Genomic DNA, 27654 nt, shown 5'->3' with positions numbered 1-27654 from the left:
TTGAGGCGTTGTACGGGCGACCGTGTAAATCACCGCTTTGCTGGACTGAGATTGGGGAGCAAGCGTTGCTTGGACCGGAGTTGGTAGAGCAGACGACAGAGAAGATCCAGTTGATTCGGGCTAGGATGAAGGCAGCTCAGGACCGTCAGAAGAGTTACGCGGATAGATGACGCCCGGATTTGGAGTTTGATGTGGGTGATCACGTGTTCCTTCGAGTCATGCCGATGAGGGGTGTTCGACGCTTTGGAGTATCTAGCAAGTTGAGTCCTCGTTATATGGGACCGTTCGGGGTACTGGAGCGAGTCGGATCGTTGGCTTACCGATTAGCTTTACCCCCTCAGCTAGCCCACATACATGATGTTTCTATGCTTCGCAAGTATGTGGTAGATCCCGGGCATGTTATTGATTATCACTCGTTCGTGGTGCAAGAGGACGCGTCGTATATCGAGTTGCCTACTAGTATTGTGGATCGGAAAGAGAAAGTGTTCCGCAACCGTACGATTTCCTACATGAAGGTCCAGTGGCAGCGACATACCCCTGAGGAGGCTACTTGGGAGCTAGAGAAAGACATGAGGCGACTTCACCCTCAGTTATTTACCTAGCCAAGTACGAATTTCGGGGACGAAATTCTTTTAAGGGGGGGGAGGATTTGTAGCGACTCGTAAATTGTAATTTAATTTAATTATTTATTATTGGGGTAATTTCATTTAAAAGGAATATTAAAATAATTTGTTATTATAAATAAAAATAAATTATGTGATTTTAAGGAAATAAGAAATTAGGGTAATTAATTATGTTATTTTGGAATATTTTGGGAATTAGAAAAAAATTGAAATAAATTAAATTGTGTGATTTTTGGTAGTTTTGGGCGTTAGTGTAAATATTATAGGGGGTGTGTGTGAATAATGGCAGTTGGAGGGTGCTGATGCGAATTCCAGAAAGGGCCGAAAAGTCACCTTAAATATAACGTAAGGCATATATATGTTGAAGGTGGCGTGCGGGCGCGAGCGGTCGCGCGCGAGGTGGCCAGGCAGCGAACGCGGGATTGATTCCGCGGGTGGGCAGGCGCGCGAGGCTGGAATTTTGGCTGATTTATTTCAGCCACTAGGCGTTGAAACGATGTCGTTTCGATTGAGGCAGTGGCCTCCAGTGGCTGGCCCGCGCGCTACCACGTGTCCGCGCCTCCTCCACCCATTTTTGCCCCTATTTAAAGCCCAAATCAGGCGTTCTTTTTGCAATTGAAACAGCATCAATTTTGGAGAAAAATCAGTGCGTGTGCGAGCCCGAAATTTGGAGAAATTTGGTGGAAAATTCAGAGTAATTCAAGTTTAATTGAAGATTTAAATTACCAGGTATGTAGACGAGCTAGTAATTAATATTCTCTACAGTTGGAATTTCCTTTAGAGTCCAAATTTGTTAATTTTGGCAAATAATTTGGATATTGCAGTGTGTATAATTTTTACCGCGTTTGGCCAAAACGAGCCTAAGGATATCTTCGTAAAGGCAAGTTCTTTATACCCTCCTGGTCAATCCTTTCGTTGTCAATTTATTTGACCTCCCTTCGTTTGTTTCGGCTGTTAATAAATTATGGAATTTTAAACGATTTGTTTTAAAATTTAATTTATTAAACTGGTCTCGAGGATTTTATTCGTTGGTTGCCTACGGGGGTTTGTGCCACCCCCAAGCCTATGGGAATGATGCCGTACTCACTCGGGGCTAGGTTCTTAGCTGTTCGGGCATTATTATGGATTTTGGTTGTTTATAGGCTAGAGCGGTTGGGCAGTGGGGGACAAGGATCGGCTGTTCGGTGACGGAGTGACGGTCGTACGGTCTATCTTAGGCCGTTGGCTGGTCTCTCCTATCCACTGACCGTTGATCGGTGCCAAGCATTGTTGACTGGCTCTGCCGTTACGTGATTATAGCATGACTGGTATCATTTTATTCTTGTTGCATGTTTTCGTGTGCACAGGGGTATGGGCTGGATGTTGGGGTTTTCATGATCTGGTTATGCTTGGTCACGGACATCCTAGCTTGGTTATGATGCATCCAGCATGGGCATATGCATCGCGTGTGGTTTACTATACGGGCGGAGCACGGCCTGATGCCTGGATGTATGGCTGCCAGTGTATTACGTTGATGCTCACTACGTCATTGCATTGTTATGTGAATTGCATGATTACTGGTAGTATTTAGTTCTCGAACGGGAGTACCGTTCCGAGGGAGCCTATGGCTCGGGTGTCGGGACTACCGACATGGATATGGGTGACGGGAGTACCGACCCGAGACAGTGCGCACAGGTTTGTTGGAGATCTATGTTGCCTTTCAGGGCAGCGGCAGGTTGGTATGGGACTTGGGTGCCAGGTGTCTTATGTGGGCCCTAAGGACCGGTGTGTGCTATTATTATGCTGCACTATTGTATTGTTGCGTCACATGGCTTGTGTGTACGTGCGAGATTGTGTTGGGGTGATTTTCTCGAATTACTATATAGCCTTCCTTTTCTTATAACTTGTTGAGTCTTGCGACTCACCTTGCTTTCCATCAGTCCAGGTAAGGGTAAAGCGAAGGCCGAGGGCAAGAATCGTTCTACTTAGCAGCCAGCCGTGTCGGTAGGTGTACATTTAGCTTGCCCCCGTTGTCTCTGATGTTTTGTTAGGAGTTTTGTCTCTCATTTTTTATTGTGCCGGGTTGTTCCTTGTATCTTTTATTTGTTGGCACAGGTGTCTGTATATTTTTATATACTCTGTGACCGCTATTCCAGCGGGGTACTTGTGGGCGTGCATGTTTTTCATTTTGCTTCCGCTGTTGTATTTCTTATGTATCCATGCCAGGATATTTTTGTCTTCTGTCTATTTCTCTTCCCTTATGTAAGCGCTTTAGTTCGGATAGACCTGGTGGTTGGGATATCCGGGCGGGGGTGCTTACAAGCGATGGTCGGGGAGCAACTTTTGTAAAGGAAGATTTGGCAAGAGCCACCGGGGTGGCCGAATTTGGAGAATTTCCGACCAGCTTTCTGGTCGCGCGATCGAGCACCTGCAAGTGATGATTTGGTCGGCCAGGGTTGCTTCTAGGCCGATCTAAGGGAGGTGAAGACTCCTAAGGCAATGGTTTACTCGGCCAAGGGAATTTGGATGCTCAAAAATGCCTATAAATAGGCGTTCATGTGGCCGAAAATTTACAAAAAATGACGTTTCAAATCAACCCCCTTATCGAACGCATTGGCATTCCAAACCATAGGGCTTTTATTGCCCATAGCCTAAAGATGATATCTAGAGAAAATCAAGCATTTTCGTTGAAGTTTGATGCGGTTTCAAAGGCTCGCCGGAGAAGGTGGCGGACGCCTTGGCCGAGAGTTCTACTGGCCGGTTAACGGCCTTCCCAAGCTCCTTTCGAGGTACAAGAGGTGCCATGTTGATCGACTGAGGAAGGAGAAGAGGTTGGTGGATCAATCGGCCGTCGCTAGAAAAAGTTGGCCGAAGAAGACAACCGGCGTGTGCCGGTCACGTGGGGGTCTCCACGCGTGCGGGCGCGTGGCTAGGCCGAAAAATCCAGAAAAATGTTGTAAAAAAATAGAAAAATGTTTTATAGGGGTCCGTGCAAAAAGTTTTGAAGTTCGAATTCTCGATGTCTCGATTTTAGCATCAAGGAGCCTCGTTTTGCGTGAAAACGCACCATCCGAGTAAGTCCGGTATTTTTCCCTTGAAGTTCATTGGATATTATGAATTATTGTGGAAATAGATTTGAGGAAATGGTCCCAAGGTATTTATTGAGATTTTTAGAAGGAAAAATGAAGGAAAATAGGAAGAAAATGGAATATTGAGATATTTAGTGATTAAATATCATTTTTATGATTAAGGTGATCGAGATGATGTGATTGGTGCAACTTTTGAGAATTGGCACGAAAATCGAGGTTGGACACGCACATCGAGGCGATGCATGCTTTTCAAGGTGTCTTGATCTTTTAGCAAAAGGTGAGTTGTTTTCTCACAAGAACTCATATTTATGATATGATTGCTTATATGCATTCTATTTATGAATGCAATGTTCATTTTGCCATATTCCATTGAAAGTTGTGATATTTGCATAGCACGATATTATTGTCATATTGATATTTGTGCATGGGAATGGGATGTCGCCCCCAGAGTGTAGCCGTAATTCCCCTAGGGCAATGATAGAATAACGTTAGGCTTATCTTGCAGAGGTTCGGGATTTGCCTAGGATTCCGTGTCGGCCTGGTGGGCCTGGAAAGTTACCTTAAGGGAAAATGTTGTTCATATTATCGCATCATGCATTCATATATATGTTTTTGGACCCTCACTAGAAGTTTCATTTTCTAATGGGTTATGCCCCTGGAACATTCAACATTCCAGTTTAGACTTGCAGCTTAGACAAGGAGCAAGTTGAGATCAGACAGCACGTGATGGCGTGGCCGATGGATTCAATGAGCTAATTCGGATATGTTTTAGCTTATTCTTTATTGATGATTAGTCTTGTTAGAATGTTTATGGAATCTCCATGTATTTTATAATTGAGAATATGATGTAATATATGGTACTGATTCTTTATGATATAATATAAGGTGAATTCAGGTATGTACCATATCAGGTTTTGTTTGAAAATTGATACTTTAAGGTTTAAGTTATGTACCGAGAAAGAAAGAAAAAAATAATTTATGTATATTTTGGGCCCCAGTATAGTGACACGCTCGGTAAGAGAAAAGTGGAGTGTTACACTTATAGCCTTTTTTATGTGAGGCATAACCCAAAAAAACACATTTGACATCCCTAGGATCAAGTTTGAAACGAAATTGATTAGGGATATGAACATACACAGTACACCCAAAAACTTTGATAGGAAGATCCGAATGTAATCATGTGTTAGGAAAAACTTCTTTCAGGCACTCAAGAGGTGTTTTGTACTTTAACACTTTAGTGAGTATCCTGTTTATCAAATAGGATGCCGTCAAAACAACTTCACCCCATAAATATTTTGGAATATGCATAGAAAACATTATGGCACGTGCGACTTCAAGTAAATGCCTGTTTTTACGTTCAGCAATACCATTCTGTTGAGGAGTATTCCGACAAGTAGATGTATGATAAATACCTTTTTCTTTCAAAAAAAAACCTAGGTGCTCATTAAAATACTTAGTGCCATTATCAGACTGTAAAATACCAATTTTGGTTTGAAATTGATTTTCAACCATAGTGTAAAAATTTTTGAAAAAGTATTCTACTTCAGATTTTTTGTGCATCCAATAAATCCAACACAGACGTGTATGATCATCAATAAAGGTGACATACCACCGTTTGCCAGAGAAAGTAGAAATTTTAAATGGTCCCCAAACATCACTATGAATTATATAAAAAGGTTTAGATGTTTGGTAGGGTTTTGGCATATATGTAGAACAATGATTTTTTGTCAAGATGCAACTGTCACATTGAAAATGTGAATAATCCATTCCTTTAAACAATTCGGGAAATAAACATTTCAAATAGGCAAAACTAGGATGGCCTAGTCTAAGATGCCATAGCATTATTGTGTCTGGAACAAGAATTGAACTAGTACTACTAAAGTCCTGAGCTTTTTTATTACCGACAGAGATATCATCAAAGTAGTAAAGGCTTTCAATCATCCTAGCACGCCCAATCGTGGTCCCCAAACTCTGGTCCTGAAATTCACAATGAGAGTCAAAGAAAGTAGCACGACAATTAGAATCTTTGCACAGTTTACTAACCGACAAAAGATTGCAGGCTAAGTTAGGAACATGAAGGACAGAAGTGAGATTAATATTCTCAGTCAGTTTAATAAGTCCTTTACCTGCAATAGGTGAAAAACTACCATCGGCGATTCTGATTTTTTCATTTCCAGAGCAAGGAGTATAGGTATTAAAGAAATGAGAAGAACTAGTTATATGATTGGAGGCTCTGGAATCTATAACTCATGGAGAGAAATGAAGACAAGAAAAGGCGTTAGGTTTTCTACCTGTGTGTGCCAAGGAAACACTAGGAATACCAGATGAGGAATTGGATTTTAACAGCTGTAAAAGTTGATCAATTTGCTCTTTGTTGAAGGGACCGGTATCAACCCCATTGGCAGTAGGGACCCCACGGTGGCTCTTGTCTCCTTGCTTACTGTTTTTCCAATTGGCAGGTTTGCCATGAATTTTCCAACAAGTCTCGCGAGTATGGCGTGACTTGTTGCAATGGTCACACCAAACCTGAGGTCGCTCATCGCTTTTACGCTAGTAATTTGCAGCCTTGTAGGTAATAGCATTAGCAATTAAAGTAGAATTTTTCAGTGACTCACCAGTGGTCTTTTTTCCTAGCATGACACTCATTCGGCTTTCTTCTCTTCTAACTTCAGCAAATACATCACCAATAGGAGGAAGGGGAGACCAGCTAATGATTCGTCCTCACACTTCATCGAACTCGATATTAAGACCAGCAAGGAACTTGTAAATACGGCTATCTTCAATGAGTTTCTTGTGGTGGTTGCAATCATCTGTAGATTTCCACTCGTATGTATTGAAGAGATCAAGATCTTGCCACAATCGCTTCAAAGAATGGAAGTACTTAGTTACTGAATCATCTCCTTGTCGGACCTCTCCCAATTTCAAAGTCAATTCAAAAACCTATGATTGGTTTCCCAGGTCAGAGTACATCTGATTTACATTATCCCACAATTCTTTTGCAGTAGGATAGCACATATAATTGGAGCTGATATCTTCATCCATGGAGTTGACCAGCCATGTCATTACCATGGAGTTTTCAGCATCCCAAATGGAATGGGATGGGTCATCCGCTGCAGGTTCCTTCTTATCCTCGGTAAGATAGCCAATTTTCCCTTGCCCACAAATATACATCCGGACTGATTGAGACTAGCGAAGAAAATTATCACCATTTAAGCGGATAGTAGTGATTTGGACAGAATGGGTTGGCTGGGTTGCTGGCAGTTTGGTTGGGACAATAGCAGCAGAGGGTGCAGAGGTTCCCGAGGTGACTTCAGACATGGCTCAGGAAGAAGAAACTGGTTGACAAAAAAACAATCAGAGAAGTGGCTGTAGTGACACTGGAGGTGGCGACGCTAGGAGATGGCAGCCAGCGGCTGATGGCGAACAACAATCACGGCACAAAGACCGCGAGCGATTGGTGGTGACTGGGAATGCGGTCGGCGGTGTTTGGGAATGGCGCCGATGGATCTAAGATCGGAAATACAGTCCGATACAGCAGCAAGCAGGTCTATGGTGCCTTCGTTGACGACGACAGTTGTTCCAGCAGCTGTCTCCGACGACTGTTCGTCTTCATTAGTCGGCGACAATATGTAGCTTCCAACTTCTGCAGAGGGATGACAGTCGATTGAGAGGCGGAGGTGGCCAACGGATCTTGGGTCGACAATGGCCAACAGATCTTGGGTCAACAGCTGGGATTGATGGGCAGTCTAGGGTTTCACAGTGAACAGCTGTGATTCAATCTCTAAATTAGTACTCTGATACCAACTTAGAAATTAGACCAGAAAATATCTTAATTTCATACTAATGAATATGTACAACATCCTCTTTTAAGGAGAGGATTATTAGCAAAGAAGGAAGGAAATAAATGACAGCAATCTACCGTTATTAACTTTCTATATTTACATATTATTTACATAAAACACTGATCCTAGAATATTCTAGGATCAAGATTAGATTAGCATAATTCCAGCACCAACAGATCAACAACATGTTCAACATGCTGTATTTGCCACATCAATTATGGTTATCACCGTATTTTCCTCCCCGAGTAGTAGCTGATCCAGTTATGCCCAACCATGGTACCCTCCCTATGACCTATGGCTTGCAAGAGACAGAGGAACTACCGGCCTTGAAACCGGAAATTCAAGTAAGAAGTTCATCTTCCCTTACTCCCCATGATGTCCCAATGCCTAGGGAAGGGAAGGCCAGGGGACTAATCTTGCTAGAAATTTACATGACCAATTTGGGAAGAAGAAGAACTTGACTAAGGTGATTGAGGAGTTCAACAATTTAAGGCAGGAGGGATCAGTGACAGATTATTAGGTTAGATTTGAGGAGCTAACGCCCCTAATGTGGAGTGCTCAGCCAGCTCTGACGGAGCACTATTTTGTATCGAAATTTGTTAGTGGTTTGAAGGACAAACTGAGGTTAATGGTCAAAATGATGATGCCTACAATCTTGAAAGAGGCGGTTGAGAAAGCAAGGTTGCAAGAACTCGCCTTGGAAGCCATTTTTAGGAAGCAAGAGTTGCAGCCTAACAGTTCTACTAAGAGCAACCAACTCATTGAAGGAGCTTCTAAGGCTGCAAATCATGTCGAGCATGAATCTGAGGAAAAATTGGAGTTGGACCGGCCAATTGTAACAAAAGACTTTGGCAAGGAAGAGAGATAGGACAAGGATATCGGTGGGGATTGCTATTCATATTTGCTGGAGGTTGATGTATTAGCACTGGAAGAGAAGGATTGTGATGGTGATGGCATCCTTGCAGTTGAGGAAGAGTATGAGGCTGATAAGGTCCTAAGCATAGTTACCTAGTTCGTGGAACGCTTGGTATGTGGAACGCGGTACAGGGACGTGGTACGCCACTTTTCCCGAGACGTGGTACGTGGGGGGTAGGTTTCATCGGTTCGCCACTTAGGGTCTTGGTACGCTTTGGTTTGCCAAAGTGGAACGCCGATGAATATATAAATTTTTTAAAAAATATTTTAGATTTTTTGACCATATAAATTAGGAAGTAGGAATTAATACAAATGATTAAAATTCTTAAGATAGAGAAATGATGAAACTTACATGGGAATTGGGATTAGAAGTTTGGACTTACGAGTTTAGGATCGAAAACAATGAAGACATCAAACAAAATCAATATGATTCATGAACAAAGTCTTGATTCTTGAATCTTGATAACATTCATAATTCAAGTTCAAGAACAATTAACATTTATAATCATGAATTCATGATTAACATTGATACTCATCTCATAGTCCATAACTTCATACTTCATATACTTCCATAATCCATAATTCCATATGCATACATCAATGCATCAAAAAGTTACAACTTACAAAAAGACCACAATAAATGAGCAAAATCTGTTGAAGGTAGATTTAGATTTTAGGCCTCTCAAGTCTCAACACTTCCTTCCTTTTCCTTTTGCCGTGCTTGTTTTGGAAGGTCTTCGTGGTTTAGTAACAAAAGATGCACTTGTTGAAGTTGAACCCTCTTTCATGTCTTCATCTCTATTTGGCACATCACCGAAGTCCTCATCCAAATTTCTCCATCTTAGATCCTCAAGTCTTAGGGTAGAATCTTCTATGCACGAATCATCTGGATCTATATCCCATTTCCTAAATGGCCCCTCTTTGTAGTTTTCCAAGAAACGTGATTGAAGTCTAATGTTTGAGTGAATAAACACTAGCTTATCAGCTCTTGTACAATTTAATCTATTCCTTTTAACACTGTGAATATAAGAATATGTGCTCCAATTTCTTTCAGCAGAAGAACTACTTACTGGCTGTGATAATACCTTTTTTGCTACCTCTGCCAAATCTGGAGTCTCTGAGCCATATGTGGACCACCAATCAATTCCATCCATTGTTACTGCATCCATTTGAGCTGCTGCCATTGCATATAATCCTTTCTTCATGTGAAAAATAGCAAATTGTTCACGTAAAAGTTTATGTTCTTCCTCACTTTCAGCAATTCTTGAAAAAGCTTCCATAACACCTGAAATAACTTCTCTGTCCAGATTTGGAGGCCTTCTAGGATCTCCTCCAGGGGCTGGTCTATCAAGATAATGAAGGTCATAATACTTAGGACTCAAAGCAAACCCAAGACAATGCATTGGAATGTTCATTTCTCCCACCTAGCCAACACAATTCTTTCCATTTCAGGATAATCGCTTGCATACTTGTTTTCCTTCATGATATCTTTTATTTCTCCAAGCATAACATCCATTCTTTCGTACATTTCTCCCATCTTGGCACCATCACCATCAGAAAATTTGATTAGCAAATAAATTGGTTTGGTAATGGTGATAATATTTTCAACTTCTTCCCAAAATTCTTCACGAATTATAATATCAGAAACTAAAGCACCCATTGTTCTTGTTCTTTCATCCCCATTTTTCACCCATTCTTTCCATGTTTTTTGAAAAATTGTTGTAGCAAGTGCCTCCCTACAATCTATTAGCCTCTTCAACATGATGTAATGGGAGGCAAATCTTGTCTTGGCCACTTTAAGCAAATCAAGTCTAGAATTACTTCGAAAAATTGCCAAAGATTGTGAATGGTTAACAAAGTATTTAACTATAGCTTTTCCCATCTTGTATGTGCTCTTCAACCACTCAAATGAATTAGCAAAATCCTTAAATACCAAATTCAATGTGTGCACAACACAAGGTGACCAAAAAATATGCTTGTGTACCTTTTCAATTTCCTTTCCTGCCAATTTGCAATTGGCAGCATTGTCAGTAACCACTTGAAGAACATTGGATGCACCAATTTCTTCAATAACCTTCAACAAATACTGTGAGATAGCTGCCCCTGTTTTTTCAATACCAGAAAAATCATCAGCATACATGAACATAGCTCCTCTACGGTTCACTGCTAGAACATTAATCAGTGGCTGGTGCTTGACATTAGACCAACCATCAGAAACTATTGAAACCCCTTGATGATACCAAGTCTCTTTTATTGGTCCTAAATCATTCTCAACACTCCTTTTACATTCATCCAACAATGTTGTTCTTGCCTTTTCATATGAAGGACACTTATAACCAGCAGGAGCATGGTTAATTGCTCTTACCATCTCACACCATTGAGGGTTTCTTAAAACATTGAATGGAATTCCATTGGCACACAATGCCTTCATCACTTGTAAATCCACAACATCTCTCCTCATTGTACTGAAAGCTTCTTCAATTTGATTTGCAGGTTGTATCTTTTCTTTTTTAATGATTCTAGAATTCCTAAGAGAGAGACACACACCTGCCTTTTCTGCCTCTTGAACTCTCTTTCTTAATTTTTCATATTCAGTCCTATCATTCATCATTACAGAGCATCTTTGTATCCCTACCTTCTTTCCAGGTGGAGGACCAAAAAAATGATAATGTATTCTTGTATATGAGCTATTCTTTTGTATTTTGCAGTGTTTACATTGCCAACTTTTTGAGCCTCCCAGATTCTTACCTTGTACAGCACCACATATGGTAACCTCCTCTAGCAACGGCTTTGACTTTGAATTATAACTTACTTTTATAAGCTCTTCCTCTGATACATGTAGACCTGATTGTTCTTTAGACACATCATTAGTATCTTCAGCTTCACTATCTTCACTTGAACATTCATGCACCTCAACCAATTCCTTGAATTTTCTCTTCCCAAAAGCCATCATAAATTGTTGTGTACACAAGAGCTATTGGAATAAGCAAAAATAAGAAACGTTATATGCTATGTACGATTGTGATGTAGGGGGCGAGAGAGAGAGGGGGGGGGGAGAGGAGCTTACCAAGATGTAGTGGAGCAACAGTAAATAGAGCAGATTGAGCTAGCTGAGGAAGAATTCTAAGTTGTTTGTGTATGTATGAAGATAACAGAGGAACAAAATGTAACTGCAACTGGCTTCGTGAGAATGTATGGGTATGGGTATGATGTAGAGACTTGGAGAAGAAGAAAGAAAAAATAGTAGTTATAGGCATCATTGCATTTCAGAATGTCTCTTCACATTTAATGTTGGATAGCAGTGGAGGAGCAGTTTCTTTTCTTTTTCTCAGTGGCTGCTTATTTTGCTTGCCATATTATGTACGTATATTTTGCTATATTATTTATACATCTATGATGTATATGCATATATTTTACTTGCTCTAGAAGATCGAAACTGTGCATGTAGTGAAAAGAATGTCTTATTATTAAGTTCATTTTTCTATTATGAACTTAATTTATAAGTCCTGATATTGCTTAATGAAATAAATTTATGTTTTTCGTGTAACTAAGGCTGGTAATTTAGAAGTTTTATATTTGATATTATTTTATAGAATAAATTTATTTTTTATTTAATTTATAAACTTTATATTTGATATTATTTTAATATGTAATGAGATTTTCCCATGTGTATTTCTAGAAAGTACAATGGGAATTATGGGTTGTGGAGTCCCAATAAAACTTTAGCCAAAAAGTCAAAAAGTGAGGCACAACTCACGTGGCTGTGCCTCTCTGCAGAGCAGACCCACCAGCTGCTCTCCACCAGCTAACCCACCAACTGCTCTCCACCAGCTACAACTTTGAAGCCTCACAGTGGAAGAAGGAAACCTCATCTTCATCTTCTGCAACTTAAAGTACTCCATCGTTGAAGAAGCTTCAAAGATTTGTTGTCCATCGTCATCCGTATTCCGTAGTCACCTCGATTTGGAGTTGAGAAGCTCGAACGATAGGGAACTTGCTGCAACCTCTCTTCAGAACTTATAAAGATTTGATCCTTGTCGCTGCTTCCCCTTCTTGACAAAAACCATGAGCTCTTATAGAGAAAAAGGAAGAGCTGTTGCAAAGAGAAAGGAAGAAGACAATATCGGTGCAGAGAGAGAGGAAGAAGATGGCAGCAGGGACCCGGGTCTTCATTACCGGAGAACTGGGACGCGTCCCCAAGCGTTCCAAGACGCAAACGCACCGCGTTCCAGTGCGCGCGTACTGGAACGCGGTGCTCGGGGGGGTGGAGCTTATTAGGTAACTATGGTCCTAAGTATAAGGATGGTAGCTGCAAAGAATGAGGAAAAACCTAAATTGGATCAGGCAACTTATGATGCCAAGGAAGTAATGGTAATTGTTGAAAAAGCTATCAAGGTTCCACTAGAGGAAATATCTGGCTAAAGGGGGCTTTTGGTGTACACCGTCAATCAGGAAGTAAAAGATGCTCCAATTGAGGATACCTCTACTAAAGATGAGGAAGGAGAAGATCTTGGGAAGAAGGTGGAGAAATTTTTAATGGAAGGAAATGAGATTCTTGCTGCTTTGCTTGTTCGCATTTCTGTTGGAGAGCAATAGCATCGAATCGGGTTTTGGCCTGTAGAGCAGTTGGAATTACTCACTATTGTTGGAGAGGATATGGTGAAAGGTGTGACAGGTCAACTGGAATTAATTTTGAGAGCAACAAGGAATGGGTGGATGGCTGAAATAGGTGTTGCAACAAATCATAGTACTGATGTTTTGAAGAAAAAGACACGGAAAGGCAAAAGAAAAGGAAGATAAGAGATAAGAACAAGAAAAGACGAAAAAGAAACCAGATTGTTAAGGCTGGAATTGGTTGAAGAACAGGGTCAGCAATTTTCAATTCTTGGGGACAAGAATTGTTTGAAGGGGAGGGGATTGTCACAACCCCAAGGAATTTCTAGGGATATAATAGTCATGCGAATTATTGGTTTCTTATTTTGATTGTATTTCTATTATAGCTGTTAGTATATCCAATTGTAAGCCTATAAATAGGCTTGAGTAGTTAGAGAATAGCATGCTTATGAATGATAATTGAATTCCAATTTCCCTTTGTCAATTTCCCTCCATTCTTTCTCTCTCTCTCTCTCTTTCTTTGTAAATCTTCTCCAATACTTGTTGTCCCTTCCTCTCTGTTCTACTTTTATTCTTGTTGTCTCCCTCTAATTACTCTCTCTTTCTCTCTAGAATTCTTCTCAATTTTCCATCTAAACCCTAGGGTCGTAACACAGCTTCCTTTCCATGGAGCTTAAAGCAAGTAATCTCGGGTGTGCCTTGGCTTCTTACAGTAGGTGCACCATAGACCTTCTCTATTAGAGGTTCTAGGTTGAACCTCCGCTTTCCCAGCCCTAAATCTTGCTCCTTCTCCTTTATTTGACACCATGGCTGAACTTTTTGAGTTGGTTTCACTAAGCATAGCAACCCTCTGATTCTCTTCACTTCTAACCATAGCAAAAACCTCATTGAGGGACGAGAGTCGTTCTCTACCCAAGATTTGCACTCTTACTTGGTCAAATTCTGAGTTGAGACCAGCTAAGAATTCCACAACCCTATCTCTTTCAAGTATTCGGCTAAGAGTTGCAGCATCCTCATTGCATACCATTTTGATGTTTTGATAATGGTCTAACTCTAACCACAATCCATTCATCCGATTATAGTATTCTGTAACAGTTAAGCTCCCTTGTTTAGTGCTACTAATCTTGGTTTTAATCTCAAAAATTACTGAGGCGTCCTGGATCTTAGAATAAGTTTGTCTAACAGTTTCCCAAATCTCCTTTGTTGAAGCCAAAAACATGTAGTTTTTACTTACCTCGAGTTGCATGGCATTCCACAACCATGACATAATCTGAGAATCTTCAATGTCCCATGCCGGGAAGGTGGTATCAGTGGCTTTTGGAGGAGGAGGAGTTAGATGATTGATCTTCCTGATGTTTTACCTTTGATATGATTTTGATGATGAAAAACAATTGGTATCAGAGCCTAACTCCTTGTTTCAAGGTCTACCAACCTAAGGAGAGATCCATGGCTCTTAAAGAAGGTTATCCTACAAATGTGGAACATACTTTGATGGTTCTTATTATGATTTTTGGAGAAAAATGATTTGTATTTACTTGCAATCCATTGATTTTAATTTGTGGTATATTGTACAAAAAGGATTTGTTTCAAAACCAAAATCCGTTTGGAGTGAAGATGACAAAAACCGTTTTGTTTTAAATATCAAAGCCATGAAAATTTTGCATCAAGCTTTGCATGAAAATATTTATGCAAAAATTTCTAAGTGCACTAATGCCAAAGATATTTTCAATACTCTTGATTCAATTTATCTTACTAAGAAATGTTGTGAGCATGTTGATGAAAATTTACAGGTTGAAAATCACTTGAATCATCAACAAAGAGAAGAAGAAGAAAGCTCAAATCCCATCTCGTGCTTCATAGTTCAAGAAGAAGAGGAAGTAACCTCTATTTCTACTTATGATTTTGATGACAGTGTTGATATTGAAAATGTCCATGACTCTAGTTCTTTGAATTCTAAAATGATAATCATGATACCTTTTCAAATGGAGAGTTGTTGAATGCTTTAAATGATTTATACCAAAATTTTGAAAAACTATGTTTGAAAAACAAAGCTCTTCAGAAACAATTAGATTTATTGTCAAATGAATTAGAAGTTTTAAAATCTAAGAATGAATATTTGATTACTTCAATAAAGAATTTTTAAAGGAAAAAGTTTTGGAAGAGTTTGAATTGAAATCCTCAAATAGAGCATTAAATGAGAATAACAGTAAGCTTAAATCATTTCATTCTCATCCATTAGTCTTCTCTTGATCATCCTTGAGTTGTATTTATAGACTTCCCAAAAGCTTTGTTCGAAACTAGCCGTTTATGACCGTTGGAATTTGAAAAACTAGCCGTTGGAAGCTTTCTGTGAAAAGAGATAGTTGACAAAAGATAATGTATAGTTGACTATATTTTCAAGTAAAACTAAGACATAGTTGACAAACAAGAAAGCATAGTCGACTATCTTCTAACACAAATTACCCATAGTCGACAAAGACATTCACATAGTCGACAGATACAAAAATATGAAGAAGATTTTGAAAATCATATACAAACATAGTCGACAGAAGAAAAACCATAGTCGACTATCCTTACATGATAATCGACAAAATGAAAAATAGTCGATAGAAGCCATATATAGTCAACTATCCTCAGGCACATAGTCGACTATTGACAGACATAGTCAACAGCACTAATACACATAGTCGACTCTCAATAGGTATAGTCAACAGAACACAAACACATAGTCGACTATTCTTTTTATAAAAACTGAATCGATAAATGATAACATGAAAAAGAATATTTGGAATCATAAAATTCTTTAACATTGAAATCTCTTAACTTTATTTCATAATCAAAATACAATTGTTTTTCATCATCAAAATCATATCAAAGCCAAAACATCAATCTCCCCCTTTTTGATGATGACAAAACATTTTATGAAATACCCAAAAGTCTCCCCCTTTTGGTCATAAATCAAAAAGGATATATTTGAAAGAATTTTAACACAAGATTAGGAGGGGATTGGGCAAAACATCAATGGGGTAAGAGTGCATTTGAGAAAAGATAAATTTTTACGAACTCCCCCTTAATAATACATATCAAAAAGATTTATTCCCCCCCTTGATCAAAGCATAAAATTTGAGAATCATTTTAACACTATAACTCTCCCTTAATTTTAGAAACTAATATGATTGAAATTTTGGATATACATTCTTAAGTAAAATCATAAAGGTAATACATGATTCAAAATCATTATAAACATCATGATCATGGAGAGTTTAGGGATAGAAAATATACCACCAAGATTGAGTTTAACAATCTCTCTTACTCTTGGTTGGAAAAAAAATGAGCATCTTTTGGGGTTAATTTTCTCCTTCAACCCCCTTTTCCTTCATGCTTGATTCATCCATAAACATTTCTCTTTGAGCTTCATTTAGATGTCAAGCAAACCTACAAAAAATAACTCATCCACAAGATTTTGGTGCCCAACCCTCTTTACGGTCACCATAGTTAGCATTGAAAATTGCTTTTGGAACCCATATTTGTTTATATCTTGAAGGATGGTTTCTTATAAAGCATTTGTTTACAAAATGCCCACATTAACCACGATAATGACAAGTGATTTTAGAATATGAGGCAAAATTTTGTTTTCTTTTCATAAAGCCACCTTGCCCTTTTCTTCTTTTATGAAAATCTTTTCTTTGAATCTCAAAGGCATTTTTCAATTCTTCTTTCTCTTTGTCGGTTTTTTCAAGAGATAATTTTAAACATTTATTTTTCTCTTGAAGTTCATCATTTTGAGCTTTCAACATTTTCTTCTCATTATTCCAAGAATCTTTTTCTTCTTTCAATAAGCTCATTTCTTTATCTAAAAATTTTAATTTCTTCTTTAAGACATTGTTTTTCATACTGATATTTTCAAATTCATTCATCAAATCATTGAATGCATCATGCAATTCATCAAGAGTAAAACTTAAAATTAAATCACTAGAATGGGAAGGATTCTCTTCTATGTTGGACATAAAACATAGGTTGACCACTTCCTCCATTTGGGATTCATCACCAGAAGATGAATCATTCATTTTCTTTTTGAACTTCTTCTCATATCTCTTAAATGATGGACATTCGGATATGATATACCCATACTTTTGGCATCCATAACATTTAACTGCATTTCTATATTTCTCCCCCTTAAACTTATCCTTCTTCTTCCTTAGGTTTTTTCTTTCCATTTCTTTCAACCTTTTTCTGCTGAGGAACCTTTTGAATTTCCTAGTAATTATCATCAAATCATCATCATCATCTTCATCTTCATCATCATCATCACTAGATGAGTGTGAAACTTTGAAAAGAAGATTCTTATCTCTATTTATCTCATCATCATCTCTCTTCATCATGATCTCATGAGTCATGAGAGATCCAACCAAATTATCAAAAGATAAGTTATCTAAGTCTTTAGCCTCTTGAATGGCGATCACTTTGGGGTCCCATTCCTTGGGTAGACTTCTAAGGATTTTTCTAACTTTCTCTCCATTTGAAAAAGTTTTTCCTAAGGCCTCTAAATTTGTGACAATATTATTAAACCTACTAAACATTTCATTAATAGGTTCCCAAGATTTCATAGAAAAAAGTTCATACTCATGAATTAGTAAATTTACCTTTGATTCCTTAACTTGGCTGGTGCCTTCATGAGTGACCTCTAATTTGTCCCAAATCTTCTTGGCCGTTTTGCATGTTGAGACTCAGTTGAACTCTTCGACGCAAAGAGCACAAAACAAAGTGTTCATGGCTCTTGCATTTATCTCCATATCTCTTCTTTCCTTTACTGTCCAAGTCTCCATATTTTCCATATCGGCCAATGTAACCCCTTTCTTAATCACTTGCACAAGGCTTGTATCCTACATAAGATAGATGAGCATTTTTGTTTTCCAAAAATTAAAGTTAGTATTTAAAATCGTCTGTGCTTTTTTTTTATCTTTTCAAGGCTTTGATCTAAATCTGTATACATTCATTTAAGCCTTGTTTACTTTTGAGAGACATTGTAACTAAGAGATTCATCTCTTAGATTCTCTCCAATTATACATTTCTTGTATTTCCTAACTTGTGTAGCTAAAGGGCCCATTTGATTGGGAGATTTGTAAATTTCCTAGTCAAGGACTAGAGGACCTACTCGGGTTGAGTAGGGGGTTGATAGTGGATTGTTTTGAAAATCCTTAGTGAGGAGCTAAGGTAGTGGATTAGGCTTGGGTTAAGCCGAACCACTATAAATTCTTGTGTTCATCTCTTGCTTGTGCTTTTATTTCATTTATTATTTCAAACATTTCAATAATCCTCACTTGTATCAAATTTTCATCAAAAGGATTTCAAAGTTCTATCAAGTTTTTAAAATAACCAATTCACCCCCCCTCTTGGTGTGTGCCATAGCACCTCTCATTCTAACACTTCCTATGGCCCTTGAGGAAAGTCCTTACCAATTGGGCCCATTGCAAGTAATTTCTATCGTCTAGACGGTAGGATTGATGGATTTCGAGCAACTCTCTTGCTCCTGCTCTAATTCCATTTTCGATTGATTGATATACTGAGGTTGATTCTCCAGTTGCCATGTATGGGGTGACTTTTGAAATCTCGACTTGATTTCCTTTGCAGTCAGGGTAAGAGACAAGCCAACAATAAAGTCTTGGAAAGAATAGAGATGTGTAATGAAGGCACACTTAGGTTTAGGGACTTAGGAAGGTATCGTTGGCTCTGATACCATGTAGGAAACTGAAAGCATAATAAAGGATTTTGAAATCTCGACATGATTTCCTTTGCAGTTGGGTAAGAGACAAGGCAACAATAAAGGCTTGGAAAGAATAGAGATGTGTAATGAAGGCACACTTAGGGTTTAGGGACGTAGGAATGTATCATTGGCTCTGATACCATGTAAGAAACTGAAAGCATAATAATTTCATTCATATCAAATCTGTACACAATTAGTCCTCATATAGAGGAGGAAAAGATACAACTTTGGAAACCTATATCACACAAGAAAGGAAAGACATATGTGCAGCTTTTAGGGAAGTTTCCTAAGTCTGATGTAGGCAAGTATCCTAAAACAGATTTGGAAACTCTTAAATACAAACACATTTACCAGCACAACTCACACCTACATTTTTTTCAAAGATCACGAGAACTAACAATATCGTATTTAAAATGGATTATTTAAAAAATTGTGAGAAAATCAATAACAAGAATTAGGATTTTGTATTGCCCAAGTTGTTATCATAGGTTAGCTCAGGCAACACTCGATGACAAATATGCTGAGCCACATCATGTCAAGTCAATAAGGTCGCACTCTCAAACCGTTGAGTAACTAAGCGATTTATGAGTCAACTCAGTCAAATCAAGGGAGTCTTAAGAAGACCCTATTGAAGTGTACACTTGATACCCAAATTCGAAATTAGCCTAAATGAGCAATGCACAAGAGGTCCAAGATGGTAAAAAAGGGTAGGTCAAGTCAACTGGTCAAAGTCAATGGGTCACAAGTCAATAATCAAATGGATCACGAGTCAATGGTCAATCAGTGTAGGTTAAACTCAAGTCGAGGTCGACCCAATGATTGCCATAGTCTGGGCCATGGGCAACCAATTTTGATTGGGTTGGGTTCTAGACCAGTTGCACCCCTCCAGCTAGGTTTGATGGCCCACACATTTAAATAAAATGAATTAGGCTAGTTAGCAGGCTTGGGCCCAATCACAAAAGGCCCACATAGTTAAAGAGTACAAATGGGGTCATATGCTAAACAACCCCCTTCTGGAAAAGCAAAATAGCGCCTAGGGTTTCTAGGTGTTCAAAAAGCCACTAACAACCACTGTGGCTAGTGGCAGCCAATAATCAAAATTGGTTATTGTGGCCCTTCAGCGAATAGCATATATAAATGACACACTGTTTGGACAATGAGATCAGAATAAATCAATGGTTTAGTAATCGGTTAAATGCCTTAAATATGCATTCACACATGCATATATACATATATATGACCCTAAATAAGAGAACCACCAATGTAGGTTCCATCCTCAACCAAATTGAGAAGCTTGGTGAACACTGAGGTCTCACCAACTTGTCATCAGATGTCCCCCATTGAAAGAAAAGCTAATTAACAGAGAAGAGGTTTAGGAGGTTACCTCGATCAAGTGTTTTACCCTTGGCCTGATTGTCACCAAAGTGAAGAGGTCAGCAAAATCAATATCGTCAAACCCTCCACCAACTAACACTGAAACGATGCTCTTAGTAAGTGGACAAGAGAAGGGCAACATATGTTGGAAAACCACTGCAAAAACGTCAACTCATGGAGTACACGAGAGAGAAATAGAGAGAGTTTAAGAGCATAGTGAGGCAAAAGAAGGGTTTCCTCCCCTTCTATAGACAACATAAAAGGGCCTGATTCTCCAAATCTGCAAGCCATTGGGCTTGCAGGTTTTTAAATCGAATCCAATCAACACAAGCGGCCTAGATTTGTTATTTTCTTATTTAAAATCTATTTTTATTATTTTACCCCATTTCATCCTTTTATTTTTAGGGAAAAGAAATTACTCCTAAAATTGGTGGCTTTTACAATATGCATGACATGTTTGCATAATGTGGACATGTTGCGTGAAAATGTTAAGTTTAGCATATGTTGGCTAGGTTCAAAGCCATGTACCTGTTATGATGCCCTTGTGCAATGGAATGGAATGTGAGCCAAAGGTGAATCTTAAGCCATGTAATGTGAGGTAATGATGCCAAGGGAGAAAGGGGCGTGAACCTAGGGTGTGCACCCAGTGAATGAGGAAATGAAGAGGGTAAGGGCTACCTTCATGAAATGTGTGACTCATGTGCATTGAGTGTGGTTCCATTGCTATCCCTTGCTTTACTAAGATTATGTTCTCGTGTATTGCATTTTAACATTCCAAACTATGGACAGAGAGAATGACCAACCTGAGGGTAGATGAGAGAGGAAGATATGCACAATGCTACATATGTATGATGTATTTTTTTATTATGACGGATACTTAAATGTTGATGTACCAAGTTGATCTTGTGATATATAATGATGATAAAGTAATGTTCAGTTAATGTTTTAATTTACTTTAAATTAGGCCTGGTAGGAAAGTTAAAACCATTAATATGTATAGCAGACAATGGGTAATTAGTTGACTTAAGAGCAATTGTGAGCAGGGCATTTGATTGGTCTATCAGTTGAGAGAAATAGAAGTTGTAGAAGGCCGACTGGAAGTTGGAACAGTCAATTGATGGAGTCAACTGTCACCTAGAGGATCAATTGCCAAGGAAAAATAGTCAACTAGGAGTTGGTTGAGCAATCTGGAATGCCTGGGGGGATCATTTGTAGGTGAAGAACAGTCAACCATGGGTCAACTAGCCACGATTAAGAGATTGAGGAATGAGAGCCAACAGGTCATGTTGGTTGCCAATTGAGAATTGAAGAGAAATACACTTCAAAAGCAGAGGTTCCAAACCTAAGAAATAAAAGGTAAGTCTTACTTGTTGAGTAATTACTTAACCCATATGTCATGGAAAGGAATATCTTATGTGTTGTGGCTTAGTTCAATCCGTGGGATATGGCAAGTCGCAACCCGCTAACACGTGCCAAGATAAGGCATCAATATGGCGCACCTTATGATGGAGATGTGGGCATTGCATCTTCTACATCTTTGGATACAAACTTCCTCCATTTCATCCAATCACCTCATGAGTGGGTTTATTGGTCTTCTTCTCACATGTTGAACCATCTTAATTGCATCCCATGTGTCTTATTTTACTAGGTGTTTTTCACTCCAACCTTATTACATATAATCCCATTTCTGAATTTGTCTTCTTTTTTTTTTTCGCATGGACACAAATGCACTAATATCCTCATCTCAGTTACATGCTCATATTTTACAGATGTTGTTACCTAACTAGTCTACATTATGAGCCATACAATAAGGATGGTCTCATAGATGCTCAATAAAATTCTGTTTTTAGCTCTAAAGGGATTTTTCAATAGTATAAAATTCATATAAATGTGAAGTTTTTCACCCATCCTTATCTTCATTATATATAATCTTGTTTTAAATTTTTTGTTCACATATCATCATGCATAACTCTCTCCACCTACTGATTCCTATTTATAGCCAACCTCAAGCCTAGAAAAAGAAAACGATTACTTTCCATAGCTGGCAGCGAACATAGAACTAGTTGGACCAAACAACATGAATTCTTAACATGTGATCAGTGAGTTAGAATTCATGTAGCTGATCCCGCATAGTGTGATTAAGGCTTGATATGTTGTTGTTTAGCGACGCATGCACCATAACATCTTCATCTTAGTTATGCTTTTATTTTACATATGTTTTCACTTTTCCTGAATTCTTGACATATATGATTAGCAAGTTCGAATTCATGAATTATTGACATATGTGTTGTCGAGTTAGAATTCATGTAGCCGACTAACCCCAAATAGTGGGATTAAGTCTTGATATGTTATTGTTGGTGGTATAGCTGCAGATGCATCATAATATCTATAGAAAACCATGTACAAGAAATAGAGACAATTAGGTAGTTAGACAAACTATAGGGACAATTTTTCATTCATTATACATTTATTTATTTTCTAAGTGATAGTTTTTCTTGTGTGTAACTGCCACCATATGAGCAGTTACCATTTGTGTATAAATTTATCTTAATTCAAATAATAAAGTGAGGAGTTTTTATGCCTAAAATCAACATGGTATCAGAGCATTTCTGATTAGAAAATTCCTCCATCGTCCCAATGGCATCCTTCACCACAACAGTCTCTTCTTCTTCCACTCAAGTACCCACTGTTCCTAGTTCTAATGGACATTCGGTTCTGATGTTCATAAGCGGTGGAGGAAAAGATGATTATATTAATGGTGAAACCCCTAAATCGAATTCAATAGATTCGAAGTACAAGACATGGAAGGCAGAAAACAATATGGTAATGTCATGGCTTGTCAATTCCATAACTAATGAAGTTAGAGTAAATTTCATCCTCCACAAGATGGCACAAGAGAATGCCACAAAGGAGAAGTATTCTGACCCTAAAGACACATCAAATCGAAGTAAATTTCATCATTCGCAAGACGACACAAGAAATTTGGGATGTCGCAAAGGAGAAGTATTCCAATACTAAAGACATAGTAGAGGCGTTGTCAATGAGACCTCTCAAACTCCCAATATTTTAGTCGTCTAACTAAAATATTAGCAACAACTCGACATGTTCAAAGTGATCTAAATAGGCAAACACTTCATAAAAAGAAAAATTGAAGGTGGATTTCCTACATACCAAGGATCTATCAAAGATTACCTACCTAAAACTCAGTTTGAAGATGTAAAGATCCAAGTTGGACTTCCTTAATATTTACAGCCTAGCTTGAGGGGGCTTGTAGAAAACCTTGTACAAAAAATAGAGACAATTAGGTAGTTAGGTAAACTATAGAGATAGTTTTTCATTCATTATATATTTATTTATTTTTTAAGTGATAGTTTTTTCTGTGTGTAACTGCCACCATCTGAGCAATTACCATTTGTATATAAATTTTTCCAATCCAAATAATAAAGTGAGTTTTTCTGTCTAAAATCAACAATATCCTCCTCCAGAATTATCCTCATATGTTACATATGTTTGTACTTTACTACCTAACATTAGAGCCTTACAACAAAGACAGTCTTGCAGTTTGATAAAACTTTCCTTTTAGCTCTAAAGGGATTTTTACAGTTGCATAAAATTTAATATAAATGCTAAGTTTTTCAACCATCCCTGTTTTCCACACACGCAAGCTGTCCAATAATCACCTCAGTCATTGATGGCCACATTGAGTAAAAACACTGAAGCAAGTGCCTATCTGTTTGACAAATGCATTTTGCATGGACCAAAGGATGAAAACTCATTGATGGCTTCAACAAATATGCATACATAAATTCAAATAGACATTCGAGGCTACCCTGTACATGCACCTGCACTTGCCGTAGTCATTTTCCCTTCATCCTACCAGCAATTTTGCCAGCTGTGATGCTTGTGTAATGCACGAACCGATGGGTTTGGCTGTAGAATCCAATGTCTCAAATCTGTGGGTGATGGTGATTACATACTTGACTTTTTAAGCTTTATTTATGTACTTTACTTTATTGCCCCAAATGTTTGTGCTATTTACTTAATTATCAAAAGAACAAAAACATTCTGCCATCTAAACAAGAAAGTGAAAGTAAAAAATGAAAATTTCAATTTATATTATGCAAGTGAAAATTTATTACATTTTTTCCAAATAAAAAATATATATTTTCAAATAATTATAGTTGAAGTAATCTGAAAAATTCTCACATGCGTTATGGATGCAGAAAGATTTTGTATAGTAATTATGCATGAAATTTTAGATAACTTCTTGTGGTAAGATTGTTTTATTTCCAAAAAGAAAGCCATTAGTATGTACAAAATTATTGAATGAATGCGAGTTCATTGATGTAGATGTACATTTTTTTTTTTTTTTTTTGGGTAGGCGGTACAATCATGTGGGCACATCAAGCAGAGTAACCAAACCTTGCCTTTGAGTATTGTTCAATGGTACTTTTTTTAGTTATAAAAGATCAACATTTGTGATGATGGCTAGATGGAAATTTTTGATGATCCAAAGGGCAAGCAAAGATTGAAGATTATGAGCTTGAGCCGCCAACAGAACCAAGAAATATCCTCTTTCTTGTGGGTTTGAGGTGGCATATAGTTGTGTGATGCCCCACATTGTCAAATTACACAAAAGCCTATCACGGAAGCAATAATTACCTCACAATTCCAAAGAGACCTTTATTATATTATGGAGACTACCCCCATGAAAAGCATGCTCAAACTGGGACACATAAGCTCCTAGAGCTGAAGGTGTTCATTTCGTGCTACCCTCTTCCATTGCTTTCTCCATCTCTCTCCAAGAGCTTCAAGTTCTTCACCGTTTACCTTCAACTGATGGCTCCTTGGCCGGTGGCTAAGCACAGGTATATGTGTATGTATATGTGTAGATAAATGAGTTTATACACAGAAATATCAGAGATTTGAGATCTGTATGTAAGTAAATTTGCTACTTTACAAACAAGATGGTTTGATATAATCTGTCTCTTCCAACATTTTTCATAAAAATCAGCAGGTTTTCCAGTTCAAGCTGGTTCTTGTTCAGATATATCTAGGTAAGATAAAAAAATCAGACTGGTCTAGGTTCAGGTCTAGGTTCTAGTCCACTGCGGATTTGATGTCACTGTACCCAGGAAAGAAGTGTTTCATGGATAAGATATGGAGGTTATGCAGATTTGGTTGATACATAGTCATCTATTCATCTGTATATGGAAATGAAATGACTACTACTTTATTAAGAAATGATAACTTTCTTTTAAATAGTACATTTAGCTCTTTATCTTGATAAAAACCAGATGGCAGATTGGTTTTCAACAAGTTCTTGAAAAACAGTTTGTGGAAAAGTTAACCTTAAAATGTTGTAATCAGCCTCCTGTCGATTTAGGATGTGGCATCTTGCTTACTCTGCATGTTAGTTTACAAGAGAATTCTTACAAATATCAGAATCACACAGTCACATGAAATGTGTGTTAGTATTACACTTATTTCTTGCCTGTATCAGTTCAAATGTTTATCCTGCTCAAAAAATAAGTGTTAGTATTACACTTATTTTTTGCTGTGGTATGAGCCTTGTTAGACAGACTTAGGAAAGATTTGAAGTTAATAGATTCAGGTCTCATTTTGAAGGACAACCAAACCAATGGGAATTATGGGCTTAATTGTGGATAGACTTGTCAAAGAAAAATGTGGATAATACTACTGCAAAGAAGGAGAATGGTTGTAGGGATTCTTTTTCCAACATGTAGGCTTAGCGGTTGTCACACAGACCCTGGGAGACACCAGAGCTATCAAGTTTTGGAAAATGAATGTTATGCAACCAAACAGAGCAGGTTAATCTGTGTGCTGGTTATATGCATGCACTGGTAAAATTAAGGCTTTTGGAAGTAGGTTATGCATGAAGTGAAATTCTTGTGTTTCATCTTCTGTGGACTATCGTAAGTCTATGGCTCGTGATGTGGCTTCCTTGTTCTCCCCCCCCCCGGCGGCCCCCCCAAAAAAAAAAAAAAATTCTTCACATCAGTTGGACCTTACTTGTTGGATATTACACAATTTATGCTTGGAAGTGTTGAATATATTTGTCACAATCTAGATTGGACTAGGTTTAGAAAGGAAATTGAGAAGAATTTAGGAGAGAGAGAGAGCAGAATTGAAGGGAGAGACTGAGCAGAAACAAAGAGAATAGAGGGAAAACAGGGGAGATCGAGAGAGAAAATGTAAGGAGAGAAGTCTGAATTCAATATATCATTTCACCATACCATTCTCTACATAATATAGCCTATTTATAGGCTGTCTAACTAAAAGCAGATTCTAGAAACAACACCCATGTGCTCTCAACGGAAATTAAAAATATCTCCTAACAAACAATTGTAGCTCAATTACATTATTGCCCCTCTGTTGCCTTGGGAATGTGACAATATTGCTTGATTGGTGTTCCAAAGAGGCTGATTAGAATAGTATGTTATACAGTATTGTTGGATGTTGCATAGTTTATGATGGTATCATTGTTTTATATCTTGCTTGATTGGTGTTCCAAAGCTGGATGTTCCAATCCTTTTGTAAGTTATTTATTATTGGATATTGAATAATTTATGCTGGGATTAGTGTTGTGAATGTTGCTTGAGAGGTACTATAAAATGTTTATGAGGCAGGAGGGTGTGCTGTAGTAGTGGGGGAATCTGGTATTTCTGGTTGTTTGGAAAGAAAACATTGCAGATTTTGGGAACCAAGAATTTCCAATTTAAGATCACCAAACTGTTCTTGAGGTGCTTTTTCATAGTTGCTATTTTCTATCAGCTACTAGGTTTTCTGTGACTTACTAATCATTACTCTTTATAGCAAAAGAGACTTTAAACCAATTTAAACATGCTGAAAGCTATGCAATTTTTCTTCACAAATTGAGCATTTTTAATATTGTATCATGTATATTGCTTCTACATTACTGTATTGCAAAAATCTATGTTAAAAGTGACTCCCGAAGCCTTTTCTGTATTCCGGTGATTTTATGATACAATTTTTTATCCCCTCATTTCCTGTTTAGGGCATTGAAATTAGAAATTTTAGCCCAGCTTACCTGGAGCCGCTGTGCTTATAAAAAATTCTCATTTACTTATCATTGTGATGAAATCTACTACCCTTGCATCTGCTTTTTTGTTATGGTGCTTGCAGGCTTGCTGGTATGGTGCTTCTTCTCTCATCAAGTTAATGGTGTCTCTTTTCCCGTCTAAAGTTCTATTTGTTTGCAAACATGTTAATATTAGGAATCTAAATCATTCTAGTAGATCCAATGTTCTTGTGACTATCGCTATGCTGTCTCTGCATTTAGCCCAGTTCTATTTGTTTGCAGACATGTTAATATTAGGAATCTAAATCATTCTAGTAGATCCAATGTTCTTGTGACTATCGCTATGCTGTCTCTGCATTTAGCCCGGTTCTATTTGTTTGCAAACATGTTA

The 27654-nt window shown here is 38.0% G+C and overlaps 4 protein-coding genes across 6 annotated transcripts in view; 2 read left to right on the top strand and 2 right to left on the bottom strand.

Moving 5' to 3' along the window:
* Positions 1-27654, top strand: part of LOC127811638 (pentatricopeptide repeat-containing protein At3g12770) — a 99412-nt gene that overhangs the window by 69969 nt on the left and 1789 nt on the right. The window contains exon 3 of one of the 3 annotated variants that reach the window (XM_052351670.1): positions 24582-25039. The exons of 1 other annotated variant lie outside the window; for it this stretch is intronic. The gene's annotated coding sequence lies outside the window, so the exon portion shown is untranslated. Of the gene's footprint in view, positions 1-14852; positions 14908-24581; positions 25040-27654 lie in introns of those variants that run through there. One more of the 3 variants, XM_052351686.1, reaches the window with a different exon arrangement.
* On the top strand, positions 219-6267 carry LOC127811937 (uncharacterized). Its single transcript, XM_052352185.1, has 2 exons — positions 219-515; positions 6151-6267. Exons 1-2 carry the CDS (start codon positions 219-221, stop codon positions 6265-6267), a joined length of 414 nt encoding a protein of 137 aa, XP_052208145.1.
* LOC127811851 (uncharacterized) lies at positions 9138-9863 on the bottom strand. Its single transcript, XM_052352071.1, has one exon. The coding sequence runs from the start codon at positions 9861-9863 to the stop codon at positions 9138-9140; it is 726 nt and encodes a 241-aa protein (XP_052208031.1).
* On the bottom strand, positions 9860-11398 carry LOC127811765 (uncharacterized). The gene has a single exon (XM_052351970.1). The coding sequence runs from the start codon at positions 11396-11398 to the stop codon at positions 9860-9862; it is 1539 nt and encodes a 512-aa protein (XP_052207930.1).

Source organism: Diospyros lotus, chromosome 1, assembly GCF_014633365.1.
Source record: "Diospyros lotus cultivar Yz01 chromosome 1, ASM1463336v1, whole genome shotgun sequence".
Lineage (NCBI taxonomy): Eukaryota > Viridiplantae > Streptophyta > Magnoliopsida > Ericales > Ebenaceae > Diospyros > Diospyros lotus.
The sequence above is the reverse complement of the archived record's forward strand: the minus strand, read 5'-3'. Positions and strand labels throughout refer to the sequence as shown.

Coding starts and splice junctions, on each gene's coding strand:
- LOC127811937 (XM_052352185.1), top strand. CDS start 219: ATGCCGATGAGGGGTGTTCGACGCTTTGGAGTATCTAGCAAGTTGAGT. Junction 516..6,150: donor GTACGATTTCCTACATGAAG/GTCCAGTGGCAG, acceptor TCCAATTGGCAG/GTTTGCCATGAATTTTCCAA.
- LOC127811851 (XM_052352071.1), bottom strand. CDS start 9,863: ATGAACATTCCAATGCATTGTCTTGGGTTTGCTTTGAGTCCTAAGTAT.
- LOC127811765 (XM_052351970.1), bottom strand. CDS start 11,398: ATGGCTTTTGGGAAGAGAAAATTCAAGGAATTGGTTGAGGTGCATGAA.